This window comes from Musa acuminata, chromosome BXJ1-2 (assembly GCF_036884655.1).
Source record: "Musa acuminata AAA Group cultivar baxijiao chromosome BXJ1-2, Cavendish_Baxijiao_AAA, whole genome shotgun sequence".
Lineage (NCBI taxonomy): Eukaryota > Viridiplantae > Streptophyta > Magnoliopsida > Zingiberales > Musaceae > Musa > Musa acuminata.
In genome coordinates, this window is record NC_088328.1 from 18068651 (window position 1) to 18090430 (window position 21780).

A 21780-nucleotide genomic window follows, 5' to 3' on the forward strand; every position below is an offset into this window, starting at 1 on the left:
GAAGAGTTAGCCTAACTAGTAAATATTTTGTCAGATCATCACAAAATTTTAGTATCAAGACTTGTTTTACAAAAAAACGTTATTAATAGATTAAATCAAATAATAATTGTGATGACAGTGATGTGCCAAACAGCAAATAACATTATTACAGGTAGAGTTTGCGAGGGCTAGCTTATTAATGCATCAACTGCATATGAAATGTAGCTTTGCGCGTATATTTTTATTGATGCGAATTGTTTATATTTTAGTGTCAAAATAGTATCCAATTATCATAAAATTTATTTCAATCTTATTTGACCCTCAAATTATCACTCAAAACTTGTGTGTTTTGATTGATTTCTTGATCAATTATATTTTTCGCATTAATTACATTGTCTCATTTTTACCCGTTGAAAATTTTTAAGATTTAATTTAGTAATAATAGTAACTATGAAATTATAGAATATTAAGGTACTATCGGTTCAATTAGAGGAAAAACTGAAACGAAAATAATATGTATTACTTTTAAGGATATTTTTATCATTTAAAAATGAGGTACTCTTGTTAAAAAAAATTCAAGATACTCTATAGGAAAAAAAAAGGAAACTTAAAGTTATGCAAGAAATTCGGATATATATATATATATATATAACAACGTAGAGTTACTTTAGGGTTTTTATTTTTTATATTTTATTACTTCAAATATGTTAAAATTAATCACTTCATAGGGTGGTTAACCTCACTTCGTTTATGGATATTAACACAATAATTAGAGGAATAAGCATGCCATATAAGAATTTATAGGGGTGAATGCGTTATTATCAAACTTTTCAAGGATGAATATGTAAAAGTTCTTACATTATTCCCCTCCTGAACTGTCTAATTTACCAGTTTGCCACCCCATCAAGTCACTCGGCTGCTCCAATCGCCCGCCACATCAACACCTTTCCTCTGTTAAAGTCTCTGCTTCCGCTCTCCGGATCGACCTCGTCTCCGCAATCGCATCCATGGCGGAAACGGAACCCTTCTCTGTCCTTTTCGTTTGCCTCGGTACTCTCTCCGGATTCCCTAAATCGATGTCTTATTCTGGTAGCTGCGACTTCTCACTCGGCTGATCTCTTGTCAGGGAATATCTGCCGCAGCCCCGCCGCGGAGGCCGTGTTCACGGATCTCGTGCGGAAGAGGGGAGCGGAGTCCAAGTTCAAGATCGACTCAGCCGGCACCATCGGTTTCCATGAGGTAGTTTTTCATCTGCAAAACGAGATTTTTCCTTTTGTTCTTTAAAGTGCGTATTGTATCGTGCAAGGGTAATCCTGCGGACCCACGGATGAGGGCCGCTGCGAAGAGGCGTGGGATCGATGTCACCTCGATATCGAGGCCGATAAGACCCTCGGACTTCTGGGAATTTGATCTCATATTGGCCATGGACATGCGAAATAGAGGTGCGTCGTGCGTTTGTCTTCTAATTGTTATAGTACAGAAGTCCGAGTTCTGGTAGCATGATGGTTCGTGAACTGATTCATTACCAATGTTTTAGAGGACATATTGAGTGCTTATGGGAGATGGAGATCTAAGGAACCTCTACCAGAAGATGCTTCCAAAAAGGTTAGTTTCAACTTACTTTTCTCATTCTGTGCATTTGATGTTCCTTGTTCTCTATTTCTTTAATATGGTAGTCAGTACAGTTCGCATACCGTGAACGTTAATTTTGAAAAGCCAAATTATAAGGTGGTCTCATGTCCCAGAAGAATTTTACTTTTTTTTTTTATAGTCAACCTTTCCATTCTGTTTGAACCAAATGAATATTTCTTGTTCTTTTTTCCCATATTAGAAGTAATCTCGCCTTTTGCTCTTCACTTTCTTCTCCGAAGAGTTGGAATGGTGTGTTTGGGTTTATTGTGTGTTGCCTGAACTGATTACACAACCATCACTGCAAGTTCTTTAATAACAAAAGAATCTCATAGTTCTATAAGCTGGAGGCATAATGTAAACCAGATAGTTTATGGCCTTGACTTTTGTGTAAGGATAAGAGCAAAATTATATTTTAAGAGAATCATATTAAGAAATTTAATAGCTTTTTCATGCTCTCTGTAACTGACATGCTTATAACCATGAAGTAGTTACAAAATAATGCAATTTCTTTTATCTCCTAAAGTTTGTCCCACTGCTCTCCCCGACCTTTGTGTAGAAACAAAAAATTCCAAAAATAAATTTTTCTGGCACCATCTAAAATGGTATTATTGGTGGTGTCACTTTCCTTGATTTTTCTTGTTTGTATAATCAAATGCTAATATGTTCCATATCTGAAATGCTGTAAACGCCTACTACGTCTGTCACTTTAGTGCCTTGACTCAAAACTTGAGCTACCATTATTAGAGTTCCTTTCTTTACCTCTTTTGTCTCTATGCACAGGGACTTTCTGCTGTACGTTTTTATTAACATGTCATTGTGAGCCATGGCTATGGTTTCCAATGACAATATTATTTTTAATTTATTAAAAAATATTTTATTACAAACCAATCAATAATAATTGGTTCATGAAAAAGTTATAGACAAACTTACATCTTATTATATTATCCAAATCCATTAACTCTTATGATTCTTAGAATATGATTGGATAGTAGAAAATTTTTCGCAAAGAAATTGAATCTTATAATGTATATGCAATGACGATTAGTAAAAAAATTGATACGTACAAAGCTTCCTTAAGATTGATCTTCGTGGATATAATCTTGACCATTTGAAGTCATTCTGTGTATGAGGCTTTATTTCTAGTCAAAATCTTCATGCAGGTTGGTTCCTCTACTCGTATGACATAAGACAACCCTCTGAAGTAGCATTTATAAATTATACTAGTTGAGAACTTTAGGATTAGGAGTCCTTTCTGAAGATGTATTTTTTCTTTTAGGACTCCTTAATGCATTTTTATGATTAAGTCTTTTATAAGACAATTACTTTTAGGTCCATAAGTACAAAGATGGAGCACTGAAAATTGGTATACTTGTTTGTTTATTTTTGTGATTTTTTTTCTTTTATTTTTCAGGTTAAGCTCATGTGCTCCTTTTGTAAAAAACACAACGAAGCGGAAGTTCCAGATCCTTATTATGGAGGCCTACAAGGTTTTGAAAAGGTAATTAAGAAGAATTGCTGTTGAATCAATGTTTATAAACATCACTTTTGGGTCAATATTTGTAATTTCATATTTATAAAAATTATTATTAAATGTCATTAAACTCTATGGCTGATTTTAGTTGGAAATAGGATACATAAATGCTTCCCCTTGCTTCTTCTTCATCCATGGCTCATTATTATGAGCAGTACAAATATGGTATGGTATTACATCGAGCAGTTTTTTTAATACAAGATAAGTCTCAACTATCCAAGGTGTATAATTATGAGCAATCCAGATACAGTCTTACGCCAAGGTTTTTTCTTTTTTTTAAATTTTTGGGTAGGAATTAAGTCTCAACTCTCCATTCTTTATCATATAACTGATCAACAAATTTGTAAACCACTTGTGCTCTACATTATGTTTTATTCAGGTGCTAGATCTGCTGGAAGATGCCTGTGAATCATTATTTGACAGCATCATGGCAGAGAAGAGTCAAACATCAGTATCATAGTTCCTTGAGGCAGAGCGATAAGGAGAGTCACTGCTCATAATAAACAACTCGTGGCCTGCATGGGTGATCTCGTTTATTTTCTGGCTATTGTGATAAGTGATTCATATTTTGCTTATTGATTGCGATTCTTCAAAGTAGCAGATCAGATATTTGTTAAGCCACTTGATTTTCCGATGGTGAAGTGTTGAAACAAATCACTGGTAGATAAAAGAAGTTCCTAAGAGTTCTCTGTAAACGACACATGGATTAATGTATTGTCTTTTGTTTGGAATATTTCAGATGATGTTGTAGAAACAGTACTTATTTCTAGGTTGCTATGGTTTGCACCTGTTGGCATGTAAACCAAGAATGGCTTCTAGCTATTATCTTCTATGTGCACTGGCCAAATATTGCATCTATTGATGGATTTAAACATTTTGGAAATTCGAACATTATGGATTTTCTGTTGTTACTATGTTTCTATAATCTCTCTCTTTTCTTTTCCTCCTAACTTATAGTCTGTTCCATGTGAACTTATATGTGGAAAATGTGCAAACTCATCTCTTTTATAATACTACTGAATCTAGTTGTCACAGAAATTGATGATGGTTGCTATCGATGGAGAAGATGAAAGGAAATCCATGTTCACTGGCCTTCTATTCAAATGTCCATTTGTTTCTATCCTTCCGAATCCTGCTAGGTAAGTAAAAAACTCCAATTTTATGCAAGCATCAGAAGCAGATAGCTGTTTTCCCAAAGAGTAGATGATTATTGGTTTCCATTTCAACTATTCTCTATATTTTGGATTGAATGAACTAATTTTTACAGGAGAAATGTATCTGATTTCTGAATATAAAATTCAAATATTTTTGGAAATCTGATGAACAACAGGTGGTGACTTTCTTACTTTCTAATTGATGTGAGACTATATTTTACATTAAAGGTGATTAATGATGCATCTACCTCAGGGATTCATTTCATGCACATAGGATAAGCCGGCCTATGCGATGGAGTACGAAGACAGAGTGGGCTCTTTATTTTTCTTCGGTGAATGAGACAAAAAATTGGATCTTGAAAGCTTCTGCATACTATATATCAGAATATAAGTTTCGAGCAATACAAAAATGCTATTTAAATTGGTGGCATTCAAAAGGGTCACTGATCCCCACATCACATCAATCTTGATATAAAAACAAATAGAATAGCATATAATGCTTGAACATTGGGATTTCAGAACTTGGTTGTGCTTTGTTTGCGTGCGGCGGAGTTGAGATATACAAGTGTTCATTCTGGTTTGGAGGCTTCCATCCATGAAGAATCTATATGATAACTATTTAATGTAAGTAAATTGATGCCTTGTCAAATTGCATATATTTCCATATTGACGCCGATAATTTTTTATTTAATTAAATATCGATAATTATTCAACGGTATAATTTCTTGATGAGAGTGTATATGTAGACCCTCCGAAGACTTCTCAATCCAAACATATCACGTGATAATAACACGAGTAAGTATTGCACGTTATACTAATCTATAAACTATCGGTGGAATGCTCAAATTAAACTCATGCGTAAGAGCATATTGTTGCATATACGGATCACGAGACATACTAAGAATGATCCCTTTGAACATCTATCATCGGCGTTAAACAGTTTACTCAGAACACGTTGGAACAAAAGAGATTTAGTTAATATTAAAAATAATAATAATATTTATACTAATTAACTGATTACTTCACACGCCACCAAAGCCAACCGCAAGACACCCGTTAAAGGCTCCCTCTCACCCCGCCTTCCTCCATCCCTCTAGTATATTGCCGCTCACTTCGCCGATTCCGATGTAGTCGATGCTCTATATATAAGCGTATAGAGAAAGAGAGCAAGTAGCGGACACCAACGAGAAAGAGGGAGGAGTTCCGGCGGCCGGTCTCCATGGCGAGTGAGCTGACTCGGAAGAACAGCAGCAGCAGCAGCCGGCGGAACTGGGCCGGCGGCTACCAGGACCCGGCGGACGTGCTCCGGCAAAGGAGCATTGCCGCTGAAGAAGGGGACGAGAGGGAGAGCCTCATGTGGGCGGCGCTGGAGAAGCTGCCGACGTACGACCGCATGCGAAAGGGGATCATCCGACAGACGGTTGACGGCGGAGGCGCCCTCTGCAGCGAGGTCGACATCCACCGGCTTCGTCGCCAGGACCGGAAGCTCCTTCTCGATCGCATCTTCCGGGTGGTGGAGGAGGACAACGAGCGCTTCCTCAAGCGCCTCAGAGACCGAATGGACCGGTTCATTTCTTCCCCCGCACGGGTTCTCTTTTTCTTGAATTCGAGATTTTGTTCAAGAATCGGCAACATTGTGCAATTTAATTTGACCAATTTCATGATATCTATGACTAGTTTTGGACGGGATGTGTTTCAAAAATTCATCTCGTTCTTGAATCATGCATGCTGCAAAAAATTGAGGAAGCGCACCCTTAGATTTTTATCAAGTTTCCCAGCCAGGGCAAGCAAGAGTGTTGTTTTCCCTGAGGCTGGAGGTCCAAGAAGCAATGTCATCCTGAGAGTGGATTAGATTTAAAACAACTGAGATTCTTGTTTTAAACTCAGTCCATAGAGCCCTATAAGTCTAGAAACCCAATTTTCACCTCAATGAAACAACATTGCATGGCATGATTTGATGTATGATTATTTGGACTCTAATTCTTGCAGGAAAACAATTAGAAATTTGCTGTCATTCTTTTTAACTCTTGGTAAGTGAAGTTTGGTTCAAATTTAGTATTGGGCTCACTCCCAATAATTGAAGTTTTGGATTTCCATTTTTCTTTGTCTTTTTATTTTATTTTTGGTTTATATATATATATATATATATATATATATATATATATATATATGGAGATAGATAGATAGATAGATAGATAGATAGATAGATAGATAGATAGATAGATAGAGAGAGAGAGAGAGAGAGAGAGAGAGAGAGAGAGAGAGAGAGAGCTCTTGGATGAATTGGTCACCCAACTAAACTTATAAGATGATTTAGAGCAGGTAATGAGGATGAATCTTGGCTTGCTCAACCATTGTTTTTCTTATATTTATATGTAGGCCTTAATCCTTTTATCAGATTTGTACCGTCAAGGGACATGTTAAAGCTAAAATACATTACCAGGTCCTTTCTCGTTAGTTTAAGCATTTAGGAAACCACATATATAGTCCTTATTCTTTATCTGAAAGTGAATGCTAAGATAGTACCAATATTATGTTTCCAAAGCTACAAGAACATACAAACATGCTACATCTCTTGAAAAGCTCTAGAATTTGTTTCAACCAATTTTCCTAAGATTTTAAAACCAAAACAGGCAGGAATTTGATGTCTGCAGATTTTCATTACTTTACTGAAAAAAATAAAGATATGGATCGTAATTTTTTTTCTTAAGCAATTAAACATTAAACGTATCGCAAGGCATTGATGCCATGACATAGTGTATTGATACATGAAATTGATCCCATGACATAGTGTATTGATACACTGTATGCCATTGATGCATCAATGTGGTGCTGATCGTAGATTGATCATCATGAATCATATTTGTCCGAGACAGCTCTTGAGGCATATATTGGTGAATGTCAGAGCTTCTACTTTCGCTACTGATCTGTTGCTCTGTATCATACTGTTGCTCAGAGAAGGATGACCAACTATCACCATACTGTTATTGCCCGTATGATTCTCCATAATACGATAGCTGTGAATACGATGAGTTTTTTTCTGTGTCTATACGATGGCTACTAATCTTCTACTTTATTCCTCTTAATCTTTCTAAATTAGCCTCGATTGAATTCACAAATCGTTGTTTTGTAGAGTTTAAAAGAGAAAAAAGAGTTTGAGATAGTTTAAGAAAGCATAAGAATATAATGGAGTGAAATAGGAAAGAAGAAGGATTTAAATACTAGACATCTATGGAATCAGACCGTTGAAATTGTCCCGCCTTTCCCTTGTGCCCTGGAAATTGATTAGCATCCACATTGCCTTGAAGCTTAAGCTCGACCTTATCTTATTTCTTATTGTCCAAAATATACCTAAGCACATAAAAGTCAATCGTGCTATGGGATATCTTCCGGTGATAGATAGAGAATCGCGAATGCTTCTCGTCTTCAGCAGTCGGGATAGTTGTAACAGAAGGTAGCTCCATAACCCTATCTTCCAGCCATTTAAGGAAAATCACCCTAACGTTCTCTTATGTGCATGGAAACTTTGGCAACTCAGGTATTTATAGGTCAGTTACTTATTCTATTTCTATTAGAGAACCCCCTTTCGCCAACAAATGTAATTGAACTTTCATCTGTCCTTCACCGGTTTATTACCCTGACTTTATATCTTAGTTAAGCTCTCGAGTTGCGAACTTCTTATTTAGAGCCTAGGAGCTGTGCCAGGAAAGTAGACCAGATCTGATGCAAGCAACGAAGCGGGAAGTGAATGAGTATAATTCTGGAATTCCTGTACTGGGTTGGCAATTCAATAAGTCAACTAGCTTCTGCCCCTATTGGGCTCCAACGGTCAAATTGACCGTTGGAGCACTGTAGCATTGTTACAGTGCGGTAACAGTCGATTTCGACCATTACCGAGTGGTGTCGGGCGGTAATGGTCAAAATTTCGATCGTTACCACCCGATATTACCCCGTATCGTCCGATACGGGGTGCTTTTAAACGTTCCGCCCGGTTGTGGGCGGTCCGCATATCGGTATGCCGTCGACCAGTATGTACCGCCCGTATCGGGCGGTATTATTTGGTATTGCCTACCTTGGATATAAGTACTCTGAACTTAACTAAACATATGACTTTTTATAAATCTCAATAACAGAAAAAGATCCATGTAATCGATCCCAAATAGTTGGAACTTACGACTTTATTATTGTTATTATATCTATGAAATAAACTTACGTTAGGAACATATGCCTTCTTAGTGCTTCCATTTCCTCTTTCTTCTTCTAAAAACTTTTTTTTGGTGTGTTTACAAATGGGAAAAATAATCAAATTTTTTGTTTTCATGTGAGTTCGAAATTATTGTCTTAAAAAGTTATGTCCTGATGGCAGAAATTTGATTAGTAGTGGTGAATCTCTGCCACCAATGAGATCATATGTGCTAATTTTGGCATGTGCAAATCCAATGAAAATTGATGGATAACAATAATAAGCCTTTATTCTCAGATTTTTGGGAAGAGGCTTCCAGGATAAGTAACACAATTTTTTGGATACTTACCCCTAAGGAAAAAATCAAATAGTTTTATTGTAAAACACTGAAAAGCAGGCCAGCTTTTGCTGATAAAGAATGTGTACATTTATAGTTTTATTATAAATGTGTCAAAACAATTTATCACATTTCAAACTCATTTGGTTACATAAACAGAAGCAAACAACAAGACATTTTTGATATACTTGGAGCTATATATGCTGCTATTTTCTTCCTTGGAGCCAGCAATGCTATCGCTGTGCAGCCTATTGTGGGCATTGAGAGAACAGTCTTTTACCGTGAGAGAGCAGCAGGAATGTACTCAGCCCTGGCCTATGCATTGGCTCAAGTAAGTCAAATCTTTCATGTCACTGAACAAAGTGATTGTGATATTGTTGTTTGCCATAAGGGGCAGATCTTATATTTTCTCATTTATAGTTGTTTATGTCGAGATTAAAAAAGGGACACAATATATAGAAGAGAAAAAAGAAAACATGGCTCATCCCTCTCACATTCACATATGTAAAATATTTTGCACACCACATTGTATATATGTGATTAACTTGCAGAAAAACAAATAATGATGATCTCAGTCATTCAGCCATGCCATCCAAGAGCACCTTATGAAACCTTCAAAATGATGAATCGTAGTAACTTGTAAAATGTAGTCAGACATTTTTGCTGCAGTATTGCATTCACATGTCCCTTCCATCATTTTCCAAGTGGTGTGCTGCAAAATATATTGGTTTCTTTCTTTCCTGCACATGATCAATTTGTTTAAAGAATTAGCACATTTCTATGACCTATTTACAACGTACCATTCTTAGCCAGTCAGTTTGCCAATATTAATAATTGGCAAAGAGTGACTTCTTTTTGGTTTTTTTCCTTTTAGTTGAATGGCCAACTCTCTGGATCAGCAGAGTCCAACATTGTATGGATGGTTTGAATGTGCTAAATATACAATAAGGCTATTGAAAATAAGCTAAGCCTAATTTAGAAATTTGTTTCAAATTTAATCACTCTGCAGCACATGATATGGAAATTATTCGCTGAGATTATAATCTGTGCACTTTTTAGTGAAGAATTATTATGCCAAGCAGCTAAGAAAATCAATTCAATATTCCCATTTGTTCATGATGAAGTGTCTCAGACTAAGTTCGTAAATGGTGCTTTCTAACTAGTCTTAGTTGTTTCTTTAAGAAAGAAACTTAGAAGTGCAGTGATCATAAAAAATAATCAAAATTTTGTTATAGAGCCATGCAACATGAATATCATTTTTCTTCAGATTCATGACAACTGATTTAGTTCTTCACATTTTGCCACAAGACTCCTAGTGAAATGGTTATTTAATGGCAGTTGTGTTCAAATTATTTTAAACCATTTGTGTTTGCTAGAACTACAGCCAACATTCTCATATTTCTTGCATTTGCAGGTTAGCATTGAGATGGTATACATTCTAGCGCAGGGACTTCTTTATAGCCTTCTCCTTTTCTCAATGATTGGTTTTATTTGGCAGGCCACCACCTTCTTCTGGTTTTTCTTCTTCATTTTCATGAGCTTTGCCTACTTTGTTCTACATGGCATGATGATTGTAGCGCTCACACCGGATCACCAAGTGGCTAGTATCCTATCAAGTTTCTTCTACACCTTTTGGAACTTGTTCTCAGGCTTCCTGATACCACGACCGGTATGTGATCACAGACTGTAAGTCGCATGATTCTTGGCCAACTTTTCTTCACTTGTAGTGCTGATCTTATGTTAGATTGCTGCTCATTTTGCAGTCAATTCCAGTCTGGTGGAGGTGGTACTACTGGGGTGATCCCGTAGCTTGGACGATATATGGTGTTGTAGCATCACAGCTGGGACAAAAGGAAAACTTGATCGATATCCCTGGAGAATCCAGAATAACAGTTAAGCAATTCTTAGAGGACAACCTGGGCTATGAACACAGCTTCCTCGGTTATGTAGCTCTGGCTCACTTGGGTTTTGCGTTGGTCTTCTTCCTTGTCTTTGGCTATTCCATCAAGTGCCTCAACTTCCAGAAGAGATAGGCAAATTGTTGAAGATAATTACTTGGCAATTGAAACATGTTTTTTTTTTCCTTGGACAAGAAAGAAATGGAGTGACAGAAATGTCAATCTTCTTTAGTGATAAATGGAAGCCATCATCACTAGTTTAGCTGTTTAAAGATCCTGATTTCAGATATGTCCTGCTTCTTCCTTGCTCAATACGTTTCGCCATTAATTTCTTATAAAGTACAATAAATGTAAGGGTGCACATTGATAAAACGATAAAATTACTCTTACTTGATCTTTCTTTCTTATAATTATATTTTTGTTTTTTCTTGTCAAAGGTAAACGACGAAGTTGAGATTAATCTTACAATAAATTATCAAAATTCTTACTAGTTAACTTAGCTGTCACCTTCAATATAATATAATACTATATATTAAATTATAATATTATTATTTTATAATATCTACAATTATATAAATATTAATTATATTTTAAACATTGATCTGATGGTGATATCAAAAATTAAGAATGTAAAATCTCATCCGATATATAATAAAAAAAAATTTACTACCACACATTTGATTGGCATTTCAGCTTGTAAAATGTGACCTACAAGATAATTGTTTTATGCTAGTATTTTCAAAAAAAATTTCCACCAAATAGCGACCTTTGTTTGGTTTCATGAATTCCAAGTTAGTTAGTCTTTATAATTTTATATTTAATAATACTGAAGTTAATTTTTCAACCATATTATATTGACTCATTTTTTACATCAGTATTTATAATTAAAAAATTAAATATGATCCAAAATTTATTTTTTTTCAAAACCATAGGAAAATTAGATTAGAAACGTTCGACTCACCTCAATCTTTCCACATAGGATAGGAGGCAAACATGACATGCATATTTTCTATTTTTAGGTTATTTTTTTAATGTGGTTTTTTAGGCCAAATTTGGCATGTTTTTATATTGACTCTCCTCTCCGATCGATACAAGTCGTTGTTTATTTGTATCTGCCGTGACATAAACAATGATTTCATCAATTTTTCTAATTTTAGGTGATTTTATGGATTCTTTAAGTCGAATTTGGATCGATTCATATTAATCCTTAAAAAGGTAAGGATGTGTGTGTATCATTTTATCATCGTCTTGGCTGTCTGCTATATTTCGAAAATTGCGGCGCTCCCAAGTAAAGGGAAGAACATAAAAAACGGCTTTTTCTGGAATAAATTGGCATATATGTGTTTTAGCTTAATTTTCTTTCCAATAAGTCTTTTTCTTAATACTCTTTATTCCTTATTGCAATTAAACCGCCTCAGGGTTTTGCCGAATTACAAATGCACCCCCCCTTTCACCCGTATGAACCGTATGGCCCTTTCGCCTTCCCTCCTCTCCTCCTCCTAATTTAGGGTTTCCTTCTCCCCGAATTCTCTTGTTCGTCGCTCCATCGATCTGCGAAATTGCCGACCGAGCTGCTCGCAACACATCTAGGGCTTTCGCCATTACGTTAGGGCTGCGGGAATCCCCCGGGAATGGAAATGGAGAGCTCCCGTAGATCCGCCATGGACCGTTCCCGAGAACCGGGCTTGAAGCGGCCTCGATTGGCGGCGGAGGACGCGGCGGAGAGGGATCGCGCTGCCGTCTCCACCAAACGCGACCCTCGGCTCAGGGCCGTCGGCCAGCCGCTGGATCCCAGGGTTCCCAGGCCTCCTCGGGTGGGGGACAGGGAAGGGAGCGACGATGCGCCGAGAGGAGGGTCGCATCAAGAGCTTGTGGCGCAGTACAAGACGGCGCTTGCGGAGCTAACATTCAATTCCAAGCCTATCATCACTAATCTGACTATTATCGCGGGAGAGAGTCTTCATGCCGCTAGGGAAATTGCTGCCGTCGTCTGCGCCAACATCCTCGAGGTGATCCGATCTACTTGAACTCTATTCGATTATGAAGTCTGATCTTGTCTGTGAGGTAGATGAACACTAGTTCTTTCAATTCTATTATATGGCATGTTGTGGTTCTAATCGAGGATGAGCCCTTGCAAGAAGACTTCTGGGGCAAGAGATGTAGTATTCAATAGTTAACTCGACTAGTGGTGCTTGATGATTTCTGATGATTTCCGTATGTGAGATATCATCCTCTGATGTCTCAGAGAAGGCTATTGAACACTTGTGTACATCATTCATTCTCCTTCAACACTGCCGAGTTGATTTAAATGTTTCCTTGAATCAAGTAATTTTTACCAGGTGCAGTTCTAAGTGAGCCCCTCGCATGCTTATCTTTTGGTTCTGAGTTGCCAGTAAACATATTTGAATTTCATTAAAAAGTTATGTGCTTCTTGAATTTGTTGAGGATGTGGTATTGCTTGATATTGGGACACCTTAAAGATTTTGTCCAATGGAAGGGTCCTTCAAATGCCCTCTCCATGACTAAAAGCCGTTGCTTCTTCTGTTAATTAATTTACTAGAATTTCTCATATAGAATAAATAACTCATGCAGCTCTATGATTAAAACTGCAAAAGGAATATTTTAGGTTTAAACACTCGAGATTGATCGTTATCAATCAAATATGACATGATCCTTTCAGGCTGAATTTACATGGAATTCTACCATGACGTACAGCAGATGCCAAATTATGTGAAATGTTGCTGGTGACTTGTTGAGCACATTAATATGATCATTGAAAGTCAATGATGCAACTCTTTGGAATGTCATATCAAGGTTTGTCATCATCAGATTAGTATCTGATCGATAGGAATTTGCTGGGTCTATCAACATCAGGTGAAACCTGGTAGAACTATAAAATTCATATTTGGTTGTAGTTATTTAAAATTGATCAGAATCAACTAGGATCTGTCAGGAAATCTGTTGGCTAGTTCCAAGTGATATTTGAGATAGGATTGATGATTGCTTTGCCTCAAAATTTGATGGTTTGGGATGAGCTTCACTTGATCTTCCCAATCTGGATGGGCTAGGCCGATTTTTTGATCCATAATTGTGCTGGTCACTGGTCACGTTGGACCGGCCAAGGTTCTGAATCCTTTTATGGCTTAAGGCTAATTAATGGCTTAAATATTAGATCTGCCTTGTGCTGGCCAGTTTCAAATCTTTATCAAATTCAACCAAAAGTTTTTTTTTTTTTTGTCAGGGCACTTGCTTTGTCAAATTCATTCAAATCTTGTGCTGCAGGATGTACCACATATTTATTATCAATTAGTACCAAAAAAATTTAACAGCACTGGCTTTGTAACTTTTAAATCTAGGAGCATTATATTGAATGGAAAGGTAAATTAGGAGCATCTTAGGAGGTTGATATGATTATAATTCCATCCATTGCAAAGTTGTACATGTTGTAAAGTGAGTAAATGTAATTAGTTTTCCTGTTGATGGGACCTAGTCCATGTTGTTAAATGATTGATTTTGTCTGTCCAATGGTTGTGAGATTGGGATCGATATTTCATCAGAATACCAAAAGTCTCCCCAAAATTTCCAGAATAGCATGTTGTGCGAAACATAACTACATAAGGTGGCAAACAAAGCATGTCATTCTATACATCTTAAATCATGTTCTTTTTGGTTCTTTCTACCTTATTTTTAGCAAGATTTCAATATATATTAATCCACATTATTCTCTTTAGAATTATTGATTTAAATCAGCAGGTTTCTTTGAAAACTTTTTATTGTTAAGAAGTCCTAATTGCTTGTGAGATGCTTCCCCAACTTTAAGTTTTTTCGATGTTCATACTCATTGGAATTTTTTAATATCCTCTGTCCCTGGCCTCTAGTTTTGAGATAATATTGATGATGTATTGTTGTAATGCTGACCTACAGGTACCCAATGAACAAAAGTTGCCATCCCTGTATCTCCTAGATAGTATTGTGAAGAATATTGGAAGAGATTATATCAAATGTTTTGCTGCAAGGCTACCTGAGGTAGATTCTGCTGTTAAGGTTATGATATCTCAGATTTCATCATTTTGTTTGCTGTTAAGCATATTTTAGCATCGGTCCCTACTTTCTGTTCCTTTCTCACCCCCTTCAGTTCTCCCTCTCATCTGGTGTGATGCTTTTAATTACTAGGTCTTCTGCAAGGCTTATAAACAGGTTGATTCTTCTATTCATTCGAGTATGAGACATCTGTTTGGGACATGGAGAGGAGTCTTCCCCCCTGCCTCACTTCAGATAATTGAAAAAGAACTTGACTTCCCACCAATCACCAATGGTTCATCGAAATCTGAATCATCAAAACTTGATTCCCAACCACAGCGTCCAGCCCACAGCATTCACGTGAATCCAAAGTACCTGGAGGCAAGACAGCGGCTTCAACAATCATCTAGGGTAAGTATGTCAAGTATGATTTTGGAGATCATCTTTATTGGCTTTGTTCTGCTTTGTAGTCTTAACAGTTATTAAACTGTTCTAGTCTGTTAATGTGTTCCTAAATACTTTTGTTGACTGTAGAAGTTTCCCAAACCTTTTCAACAAACATACTAGTGTTGTGGTCAATTAGGTGTGGTTACTTTTACTTTTGTTGGATAAGTGTGTTTGCATTAGGATGTCTAAAAAGTGTAAATTATCATGAGAAATCACTTCAACTAGTAGGATTTATAGAAAATCAAGAATGTGGAAAATGGTGAATGAATCGGTTTCACATCTTGGTCGTAAAGGATACTGTAGTAGAAATAGAATTTGGATGTTTCTTGGATATATAGGCTATTCACCTGTAGTAAATATAAAAAAAATGAATATGCATTAGAATAAGGGAAAAGGTTCCTACATGATTTCTCAGGGTAATGTTGAGTTAGCAAGATGGCCAAAGGGTGGAAAGCTGAGAAAGAAGATTTATTTGTCTAAAATTGTCTTTAAATATACTTGTATATCATCAATCTTTTACATATTTACCAAGAGTTTTGAATATAAGCTCTTGTTGTAATAGTAATGTTTAAAGCTTGGGTTATACTGGTCGATACCGACTAATATTTACCAGTTGGACGGTTCACCATACATGGATCAAACAGTTTCACTTGTACTGGTACAAAACCAAGCTCAACGCCTTGTTACGAACTTAGCTGATTTGCAGTGGGTCAGCCTACTTTTGATTTTGTGCAGTGCCGAAGAGTTTGCAGAGGGTCAGCCTACTTATCTTGTTTTTCACAGTTTACTGTTAGCTAAACGGATGGACAAGCACTAGAATTTTTTTCTCTATCATATGTCAATTGATTATTTTGGTACTTATTTTCTGTTTTTATACTGTCTGTAGAATATTGTTACTTGTCATTCTTAGTACCTCAATATAACCTTGTTATGTTGATTATCTTGTTTGGTTGGTGAAGGCCAAGGACATAAGCAGTGATGATTTCAGTGGTGTGGTTAGTACAATTGATGATGCAAAGAGGTATGACAGAATCACTACGGTAGGAAATTCAAGGCAATGGAAAAATCTACCTGCTAAAATGCCTGTATGTTATTTCTTGCCCGTTGTTTTCATTATTAGTTCCATAAGTAAATTTCTCTTTTTTAATTAAGGTCTATATTTTCCGTTAAATTAAGTTCTATTTGCAGAATGTGCAATGTCCTCAACAGGAATTCATTAACAATGTCATCCATGATAAAAAAAGGCTTAAAGTTATTAGAGATCATGAATATTCTTCTGATCTTTCACAAGAGTTGGACCTTGGAATTGGAAGAGTTGGTGAGAGGCTTAAAGACGGAGATGGGCACAACAATGCTGGTACCAATTTTACTGAAGCACAGCTTAACAGAATGAATGAATTTGATGTAAATCATTTTTATGATAATTATCAAGTCTCTGGATCTAGACGATCTAATACTCTGCTAAGTTCAGTAGATTTAGGTGATAGAGATAGAAGCAAGTTAGAAGCATCTAGAAGCTGGAAGAACTCTGAGGAGGAAGAGTATATGTGGGATGACATGAAAACAGGAACAGAGTATGGAGGTACCAACAACTCACTCAAAGGTGATTGGCATAATGCCGATGCTGATAGGTCTGTTAGAATGCAAAGTGGAAAGTGGATGTCTTTGAAGCCAGAGCATGTGCAATGCAACTTGAACAAAGTCAATGATGCTTTCCCTCGATTAGTGAAGACTAATAAGGGTGAAAGCAAAGTGCTGCCTTATGAGGTATTTATTGTTTTAATATCTTTGATCATTTTCCTTGGTATTTAAGCCCAGTAGTACATGCTTTTATATTCTTTTTTTTTCTTTTTTGCAAAGAGAATTTTGCTCTCAACTTGGTTGGATACAACCAGAAGATTTTACACTATGTATATGTTTTTCTTATTGGAAGCTGATGTAGTATTTTAGATCTCTCATATCAATTCTTGGTAATGTGGCAATTTAGTTTCTGCTAGAACTTGAGTACTGTATTTTTCTGAGCTGGTACAAAGAAGCAGAAGGTCTAGAGTCTTTTGTCATAAATTAGAACTTGCAATCAATGTATTAGCGAAGGCAGGTAAACTTGGAACTTCTTTGCATTCTTGTTCGGAATGGTATATTTACATCATCCAGTTGCTTCCATTTGTCTACTAAGTGCAGCTTCAGGGTTATCAAATAAATGCTTATATCATTGAAATTTACAGGCTAATGATATTCTCAACAAGCAGGATTTTTTTGAGAAGCTTCGACCATCATCTGCTGTTTATGACACTAATTTGGGATTACGTACAGAGGCTTCTTCAGATTCACTATCACAACGGAAGGCTTCATCAGAACACCATTCCTCATCTTTCTGGACCTCCCATGAGTTACCAGCATCTTTGGTTGGATTAGATAAAAATTGCTCAAGGGCTGGTCAACCAGAAGGACAATCGCTCTCTTTCAGTGCTGGTTTATCTACAAGCATTAGTTCATCTTTGCCACTGCCTGGGCTGTGTTCTTCTGTGCCGTCTTCAACTTTGGGCCTTCATGCTAATATCCCAGGGTCAAGCGGAACTTTTGGACAGCAGTGGCAGCAAACTTTGCAGCTTCCATCACTGTCTTCAGATTTAACTCCATCTTCAACATCCATTCAACAACGGAAACCACATAACTCAATTGATCCTGATCGTCTTCGATCTCATTTGTTCTCTCAAACTGGTCATAAGCCTTTGCATCTAGCAGGTTCCGTGGATTTTGTTTCAGGTAAAAGTCATGCTCAACCACTTGGTGCATCCCAATCAGAGATTACTCAGCACCTTGAAGACTTATTTGATCCTACTACCTCAACATCCTATAATCAGCCAAGGGATCGTCCCCCTCTCATACAGCAATCACAATATAATCTATCTCAATGGCAGGCAGCAACACAGTCTCAGCCCTCTCGAACTGAAACCGAGACTCAACCGTCCCTTCGGAGTGAAACAGAGTCTCAACCTTCCTATCAGACTGAGAAACTGTCACCTCTGCCCCCGGGTCTTGGAACTCATCAGGCTGAAAAAGATTCTTGCACAAGCCACTCAAATGATCCTGCTGTAAGACAGCCTCACACAAGTAGTTTATTGGCTGCAATTATGAAAAGTGGTGGTCTGTTACCGAATAATTCAATCAGCAACCTTCAAAAGCCAAGTGTACAGCCTCCTTTGCCTGTTGGACCTCCTCCTATCCACGTTACATCAGCTGCTCCTTCAAACACTCCATCGGTTTTCCCTCCACTTTCCCTTGATGATACACCTGATCTGAAGCCACCCCAATTTGGAGACACGATACCACCCCTACCACCTGGCCCTCCTCCACCTTCCTCATCCTCGGTAGCTGTGAACTCAGACAACTCGAAGACATCTGGAGCCAATGTGAATTCACTTTCAAGTCTTCTGAGTTCATTAGTTGCAAAAGGTTTGATATCCTCATCATCAACTGAGTTGCCAACTACATCTACAGCTAAGCTGGTTGATAAGGCCAAGGATCAGTGTATTGGCTTTCCTAGCATCAGTATGGAGCAAGTTCCTTCATTCTTAACTACCTCATCAGGTATTCCTCCAATTTCTACAGAAGATCCTGCTACATCAAACTCAGTTGCAGGTGCTGCATTATCACAATCCAGTGCTGCTGAGTTGAAGAACCTTGTAGGCTTTGAGTTCAAATCAGAAATTATGCGTCGATTTCATCCTTTGGTGCTTACAAGCCTATTCGATGATCTAAAACATCAATGCAACATATGTGGTCTGAGGTTCAGACTTCAAGAGCAGCTCCAATGTCATCTAGATTGGCATGCGCCAAAGAAGTCTGAAATGAGCAACTTTAACCAAACGTATAGAAAATGGTTCCCAGAGATGAGAGATTGGGTCAATGGTCCTGTTGGACCACAAAGTTCTTTGGAGGCAGCAATATCGCTGGAGGAAGTTGCCCCATATGAAGAGGAATCTGAACCCATGGTTCCTGCAGACGAGAGCCAATGTTTGTGTGCATTATGTGGAGAACCATTTGAAGATATTTTCTCTGAATCAAGAGATGAATGGATGTACAAGGGGACTGTATACTTGGAACTACAAAATAAGCAAGATACTACAAGTAATATGGATGGACCAGCTGACCAACTTCCTATTGTGCATGCTCATTGTATGTCGCAGTGGTCCGCCAGACATTGCTGAGAATGGTAAAGTGGACCAACCGTATGCACCAAGTGGCCTATTTTGAACTGAAGGTGACTATGCATGGCCTTCCCTCCCATGTGCTGCTTTCACTCGGCTACAAGTCTTTTCAGGATTATTTATTAACATTGCCAAAATTGTAAGTAGATAATTGCTCCTCTTAACTTAAAATCAGATTGAAAACTGCCACTTTAAATTTCTCGATTTAATAATTTATTGTTATTTTGCAATTCTTTTCATGCTACTTTTTCCTGTAGTGCATATGAGAAAAGAATTGTCAAATCAAGAAAACATGATTCTGTAGTATATGATAATGTTTTGACATATTTTTGGCTCATTCTTGCCGGAGTGTTTTTGTTCTCTATTCTAAACCATATAACTAGTATGTTTCAAGTTAAAATCATACTTTATGTGGAACTTGAACCAACAGATCAAATATATTTTTAATACTTAACATATGATGCTCAAACAGGCACACTTGCATCATAGATGGTAATGGTTTCAAAATTATCGATGGATCATGCATGAGAGGAATTTGTAGAATTTCTGCTTCTGATCTGTTTATTAGTTGTGCTACTGCATGCATATGCTGAATTATGAAGCTTATGTGTCTGATTGTTGTGTTAAAGACTGTAGCTTAGTAATCAACTACTTTTTACCCCAATTTACGTCTTTTCTACTTTTTTTTTCCCTCTGATTCATAAAATGTCACTGAAATAAGGCCAGTTAAACTAAATTGACTGTTTGTGTTAGTCATGGATTCGTTTTTCTTGATTATTTTGACTTCAGAACCCTCAATGGCTAGAGAGACTAGTAATTTATGAAATTGTCTTGACTTTTTTTAATCAGTGGCTAGAACTGAAAGGCAGGGGTAAGAGATAAGTGGTCAACATATGAAAACATGTATTGAGAAAAAGGAGCTAGAATTTGACCTTTTTGTTGATATCTAGAGTTAGATTTTTTTTTGTTGATCAATCATGTATATTATTGTTTCCTCATCTCTTACAGTACTGGGAGCGCTGTTCAAAAGAAGTTTATTCACCGGCTTTGCTCTTCATCTATAGTCACCGGAATCAGATTGGCTGGCACGCTTTTATGTGTATGCCATCTCTCACATCTGTTGATTTTTGCTGCATGAAAAATGAGAAATAGATGTTTGTCCTTAATTCATCCGTCTATTCAGTCATGCCATATATACTTGCAAAAGAAATGGATAAGAAAAGTTCATTTTGCTCTTTTGGCTGCTGTCTTTCCAAATTAATCTTCACGCAATGTTTTATGCTCGGCCTGAATGAATGTATATTGAAAAGCACGTTCTAATTACTTTTTCACCACGTCTTTTTTTTTCTGTTTAAATATTATTTTCGGCCCATAAGGTTTGTCTGCATGAATTGTAATCATGATTGTTTTGCAGATAATGTGTTACATCTGTTGTTTCGTTTGGGCCGATAGATCTCATTCACCCGCCGAGATGGACCATCACATTAGAGACCGAACTGCGCTGTTAGGCGGCTTGCATGGGGAAATTTCTACTTGGGATAGGGGTGAGATAGGATAATTAGTTCCCTGAGGCGTACCTTATAATTCTTTTCTTATCCTTACATAGCTTTTTGTTCCACTTTGAACCGAACACTTTATTATCGGATATCCGAACCTGAAGTTGGTGAGAGTGATAGATAGGATTCTGTAGTGCGGTTGGAATCCGTCGGTCAAAGCATCTTAATTAGATCCTAGTTTGAGGAATTGGATTATTGACACCCCTATCTCTGGCTATTAGATCCTCAATTTAAAGCCTTGTATTGGCAAATTTCAGTAGTTTGGTGATCGGTACGTGTACGAAGTTGCATGTCCTATTTGATGTGCTGTGCATTAATTATTGTGCTGTGCATCAATAATGGCTTGATTGGTACGTGTACGAAGTTGCATGTCCTATTTGGTGATTGGTACGTGTACGAAGTTGAAGCAAATGGCGCGTCTTAATTCTAATCAAGAATCACACATGTAACGTTCTCATGCTATATATCTTTGGTCATTTATTTAGGTGAGCCACTGATCTATTACCGAGTCCTCGAGTTAGGACATCACTCGAGGATCTATTATTGCGGCCATGAGTTTTATTGGCCAAGGCAAGGGTAGACATCTTCGGTCGTGCAACAAAGGTCTAGATTTTACCCAAACAGCCACAAACACTATATTTGGTCGCACAGATTCCCTATCTGAATTATCCTAAAAACTGATCAATAGATAAATAGATATTTAAACCTAATTTAAATAGATATTTAAGCAAATCAATAGACACGAGTAGATATCTAAGCTATTTAAGAATCCCTGTTGAAGATTCTAAATAAATATTCCTAAATAAATACCCAAGAAAATCGGGCCGGGCAG

General features: G+C 37.1%; 3 protein-coding genes across 9 annotated transcripts; all 3 read left to right on the forward strand.

Annotated features, from left to right (window-relative positions):
- Positions 1-896: 896 nt before the first annotated feature.
- On the forward strand, positions 897-4056 carry LOC135596282 (uncharacterized). Its single transcript, XM_065088380.1, has 6 exons — positions 897-1029; positions 1106-1218; positions 1286-1421; positions 1517-1584; positions 3023-3109; positions 3522-4056. Exons 1-6 carry the CDS (start codon positions 987-989, stop codon positions 3600-3602), a joined length of 528 nt encoding a protein of 175 aa, XP_064944452.1. The 5' UTR covers positions 897-986; the 3' UTR covers positions 3603-4056.
- A 1459-nt stretch (positions 4057-5515) lies between these two features.
- Positions 5516-10849, forward strand: LOC135594901 (ABC transporter G family member 43-like). The gene is made up of 4 exons (XM_065085411.1): positions 5516-5862; positions 8976-9147; positions 10231-10485; positions 10580-10849. Exons 1-4 carry the CDS (start codon positions 5516-5518, stop codon positions 10847-10849), a joined length of 1044 nt encoding a protein of 347 aa, XP_064941483.1.
- A 1331-nt stretch (positions 10850-12180) lies between these two features.
- LOC104000249 (uncharacterized) lies at positions 12181-21322 on the forward strand. 7 transcript variants are annotated; one of them, XM_065088392.1, is made up of 8 exons: positions 12182-12723; positions 14639-14740; positions 14888-15145; positions 16141-16266; positions 16358-16948; positions 17407-19531; positions 20401-20491; positions 20807-21322. In XM_065088392.1, exons 1-6 carry the CDS (start codon positions 12346-12348, stop codon positions 19390-19392), a joined length of 3441 nt encoding a protein of 1146 aa, XP_064944464.1. In that variant the 5' UTR covers positions 12182-12345; the 3' UTR covers positions 19393-19531; positions 20401-20491; positions 20807-21322. The 7 variants fall into 7 exon arrangements, with proteins under 7 accessions (XP_064944485.1, XP_064944464.1, XP_064944483.1 ...); XM_065088411.1 differs by having other exon boundaries at positions 17407-19445; XM_065088415.1 differs by lacking the exon at positions 20807-21322 and having other exon boundaries at positions 16358-16538; positions 16653-16948; positions 20401-20628.
- Positions 21323-21780: the final 458 nt, after the last annotated feature.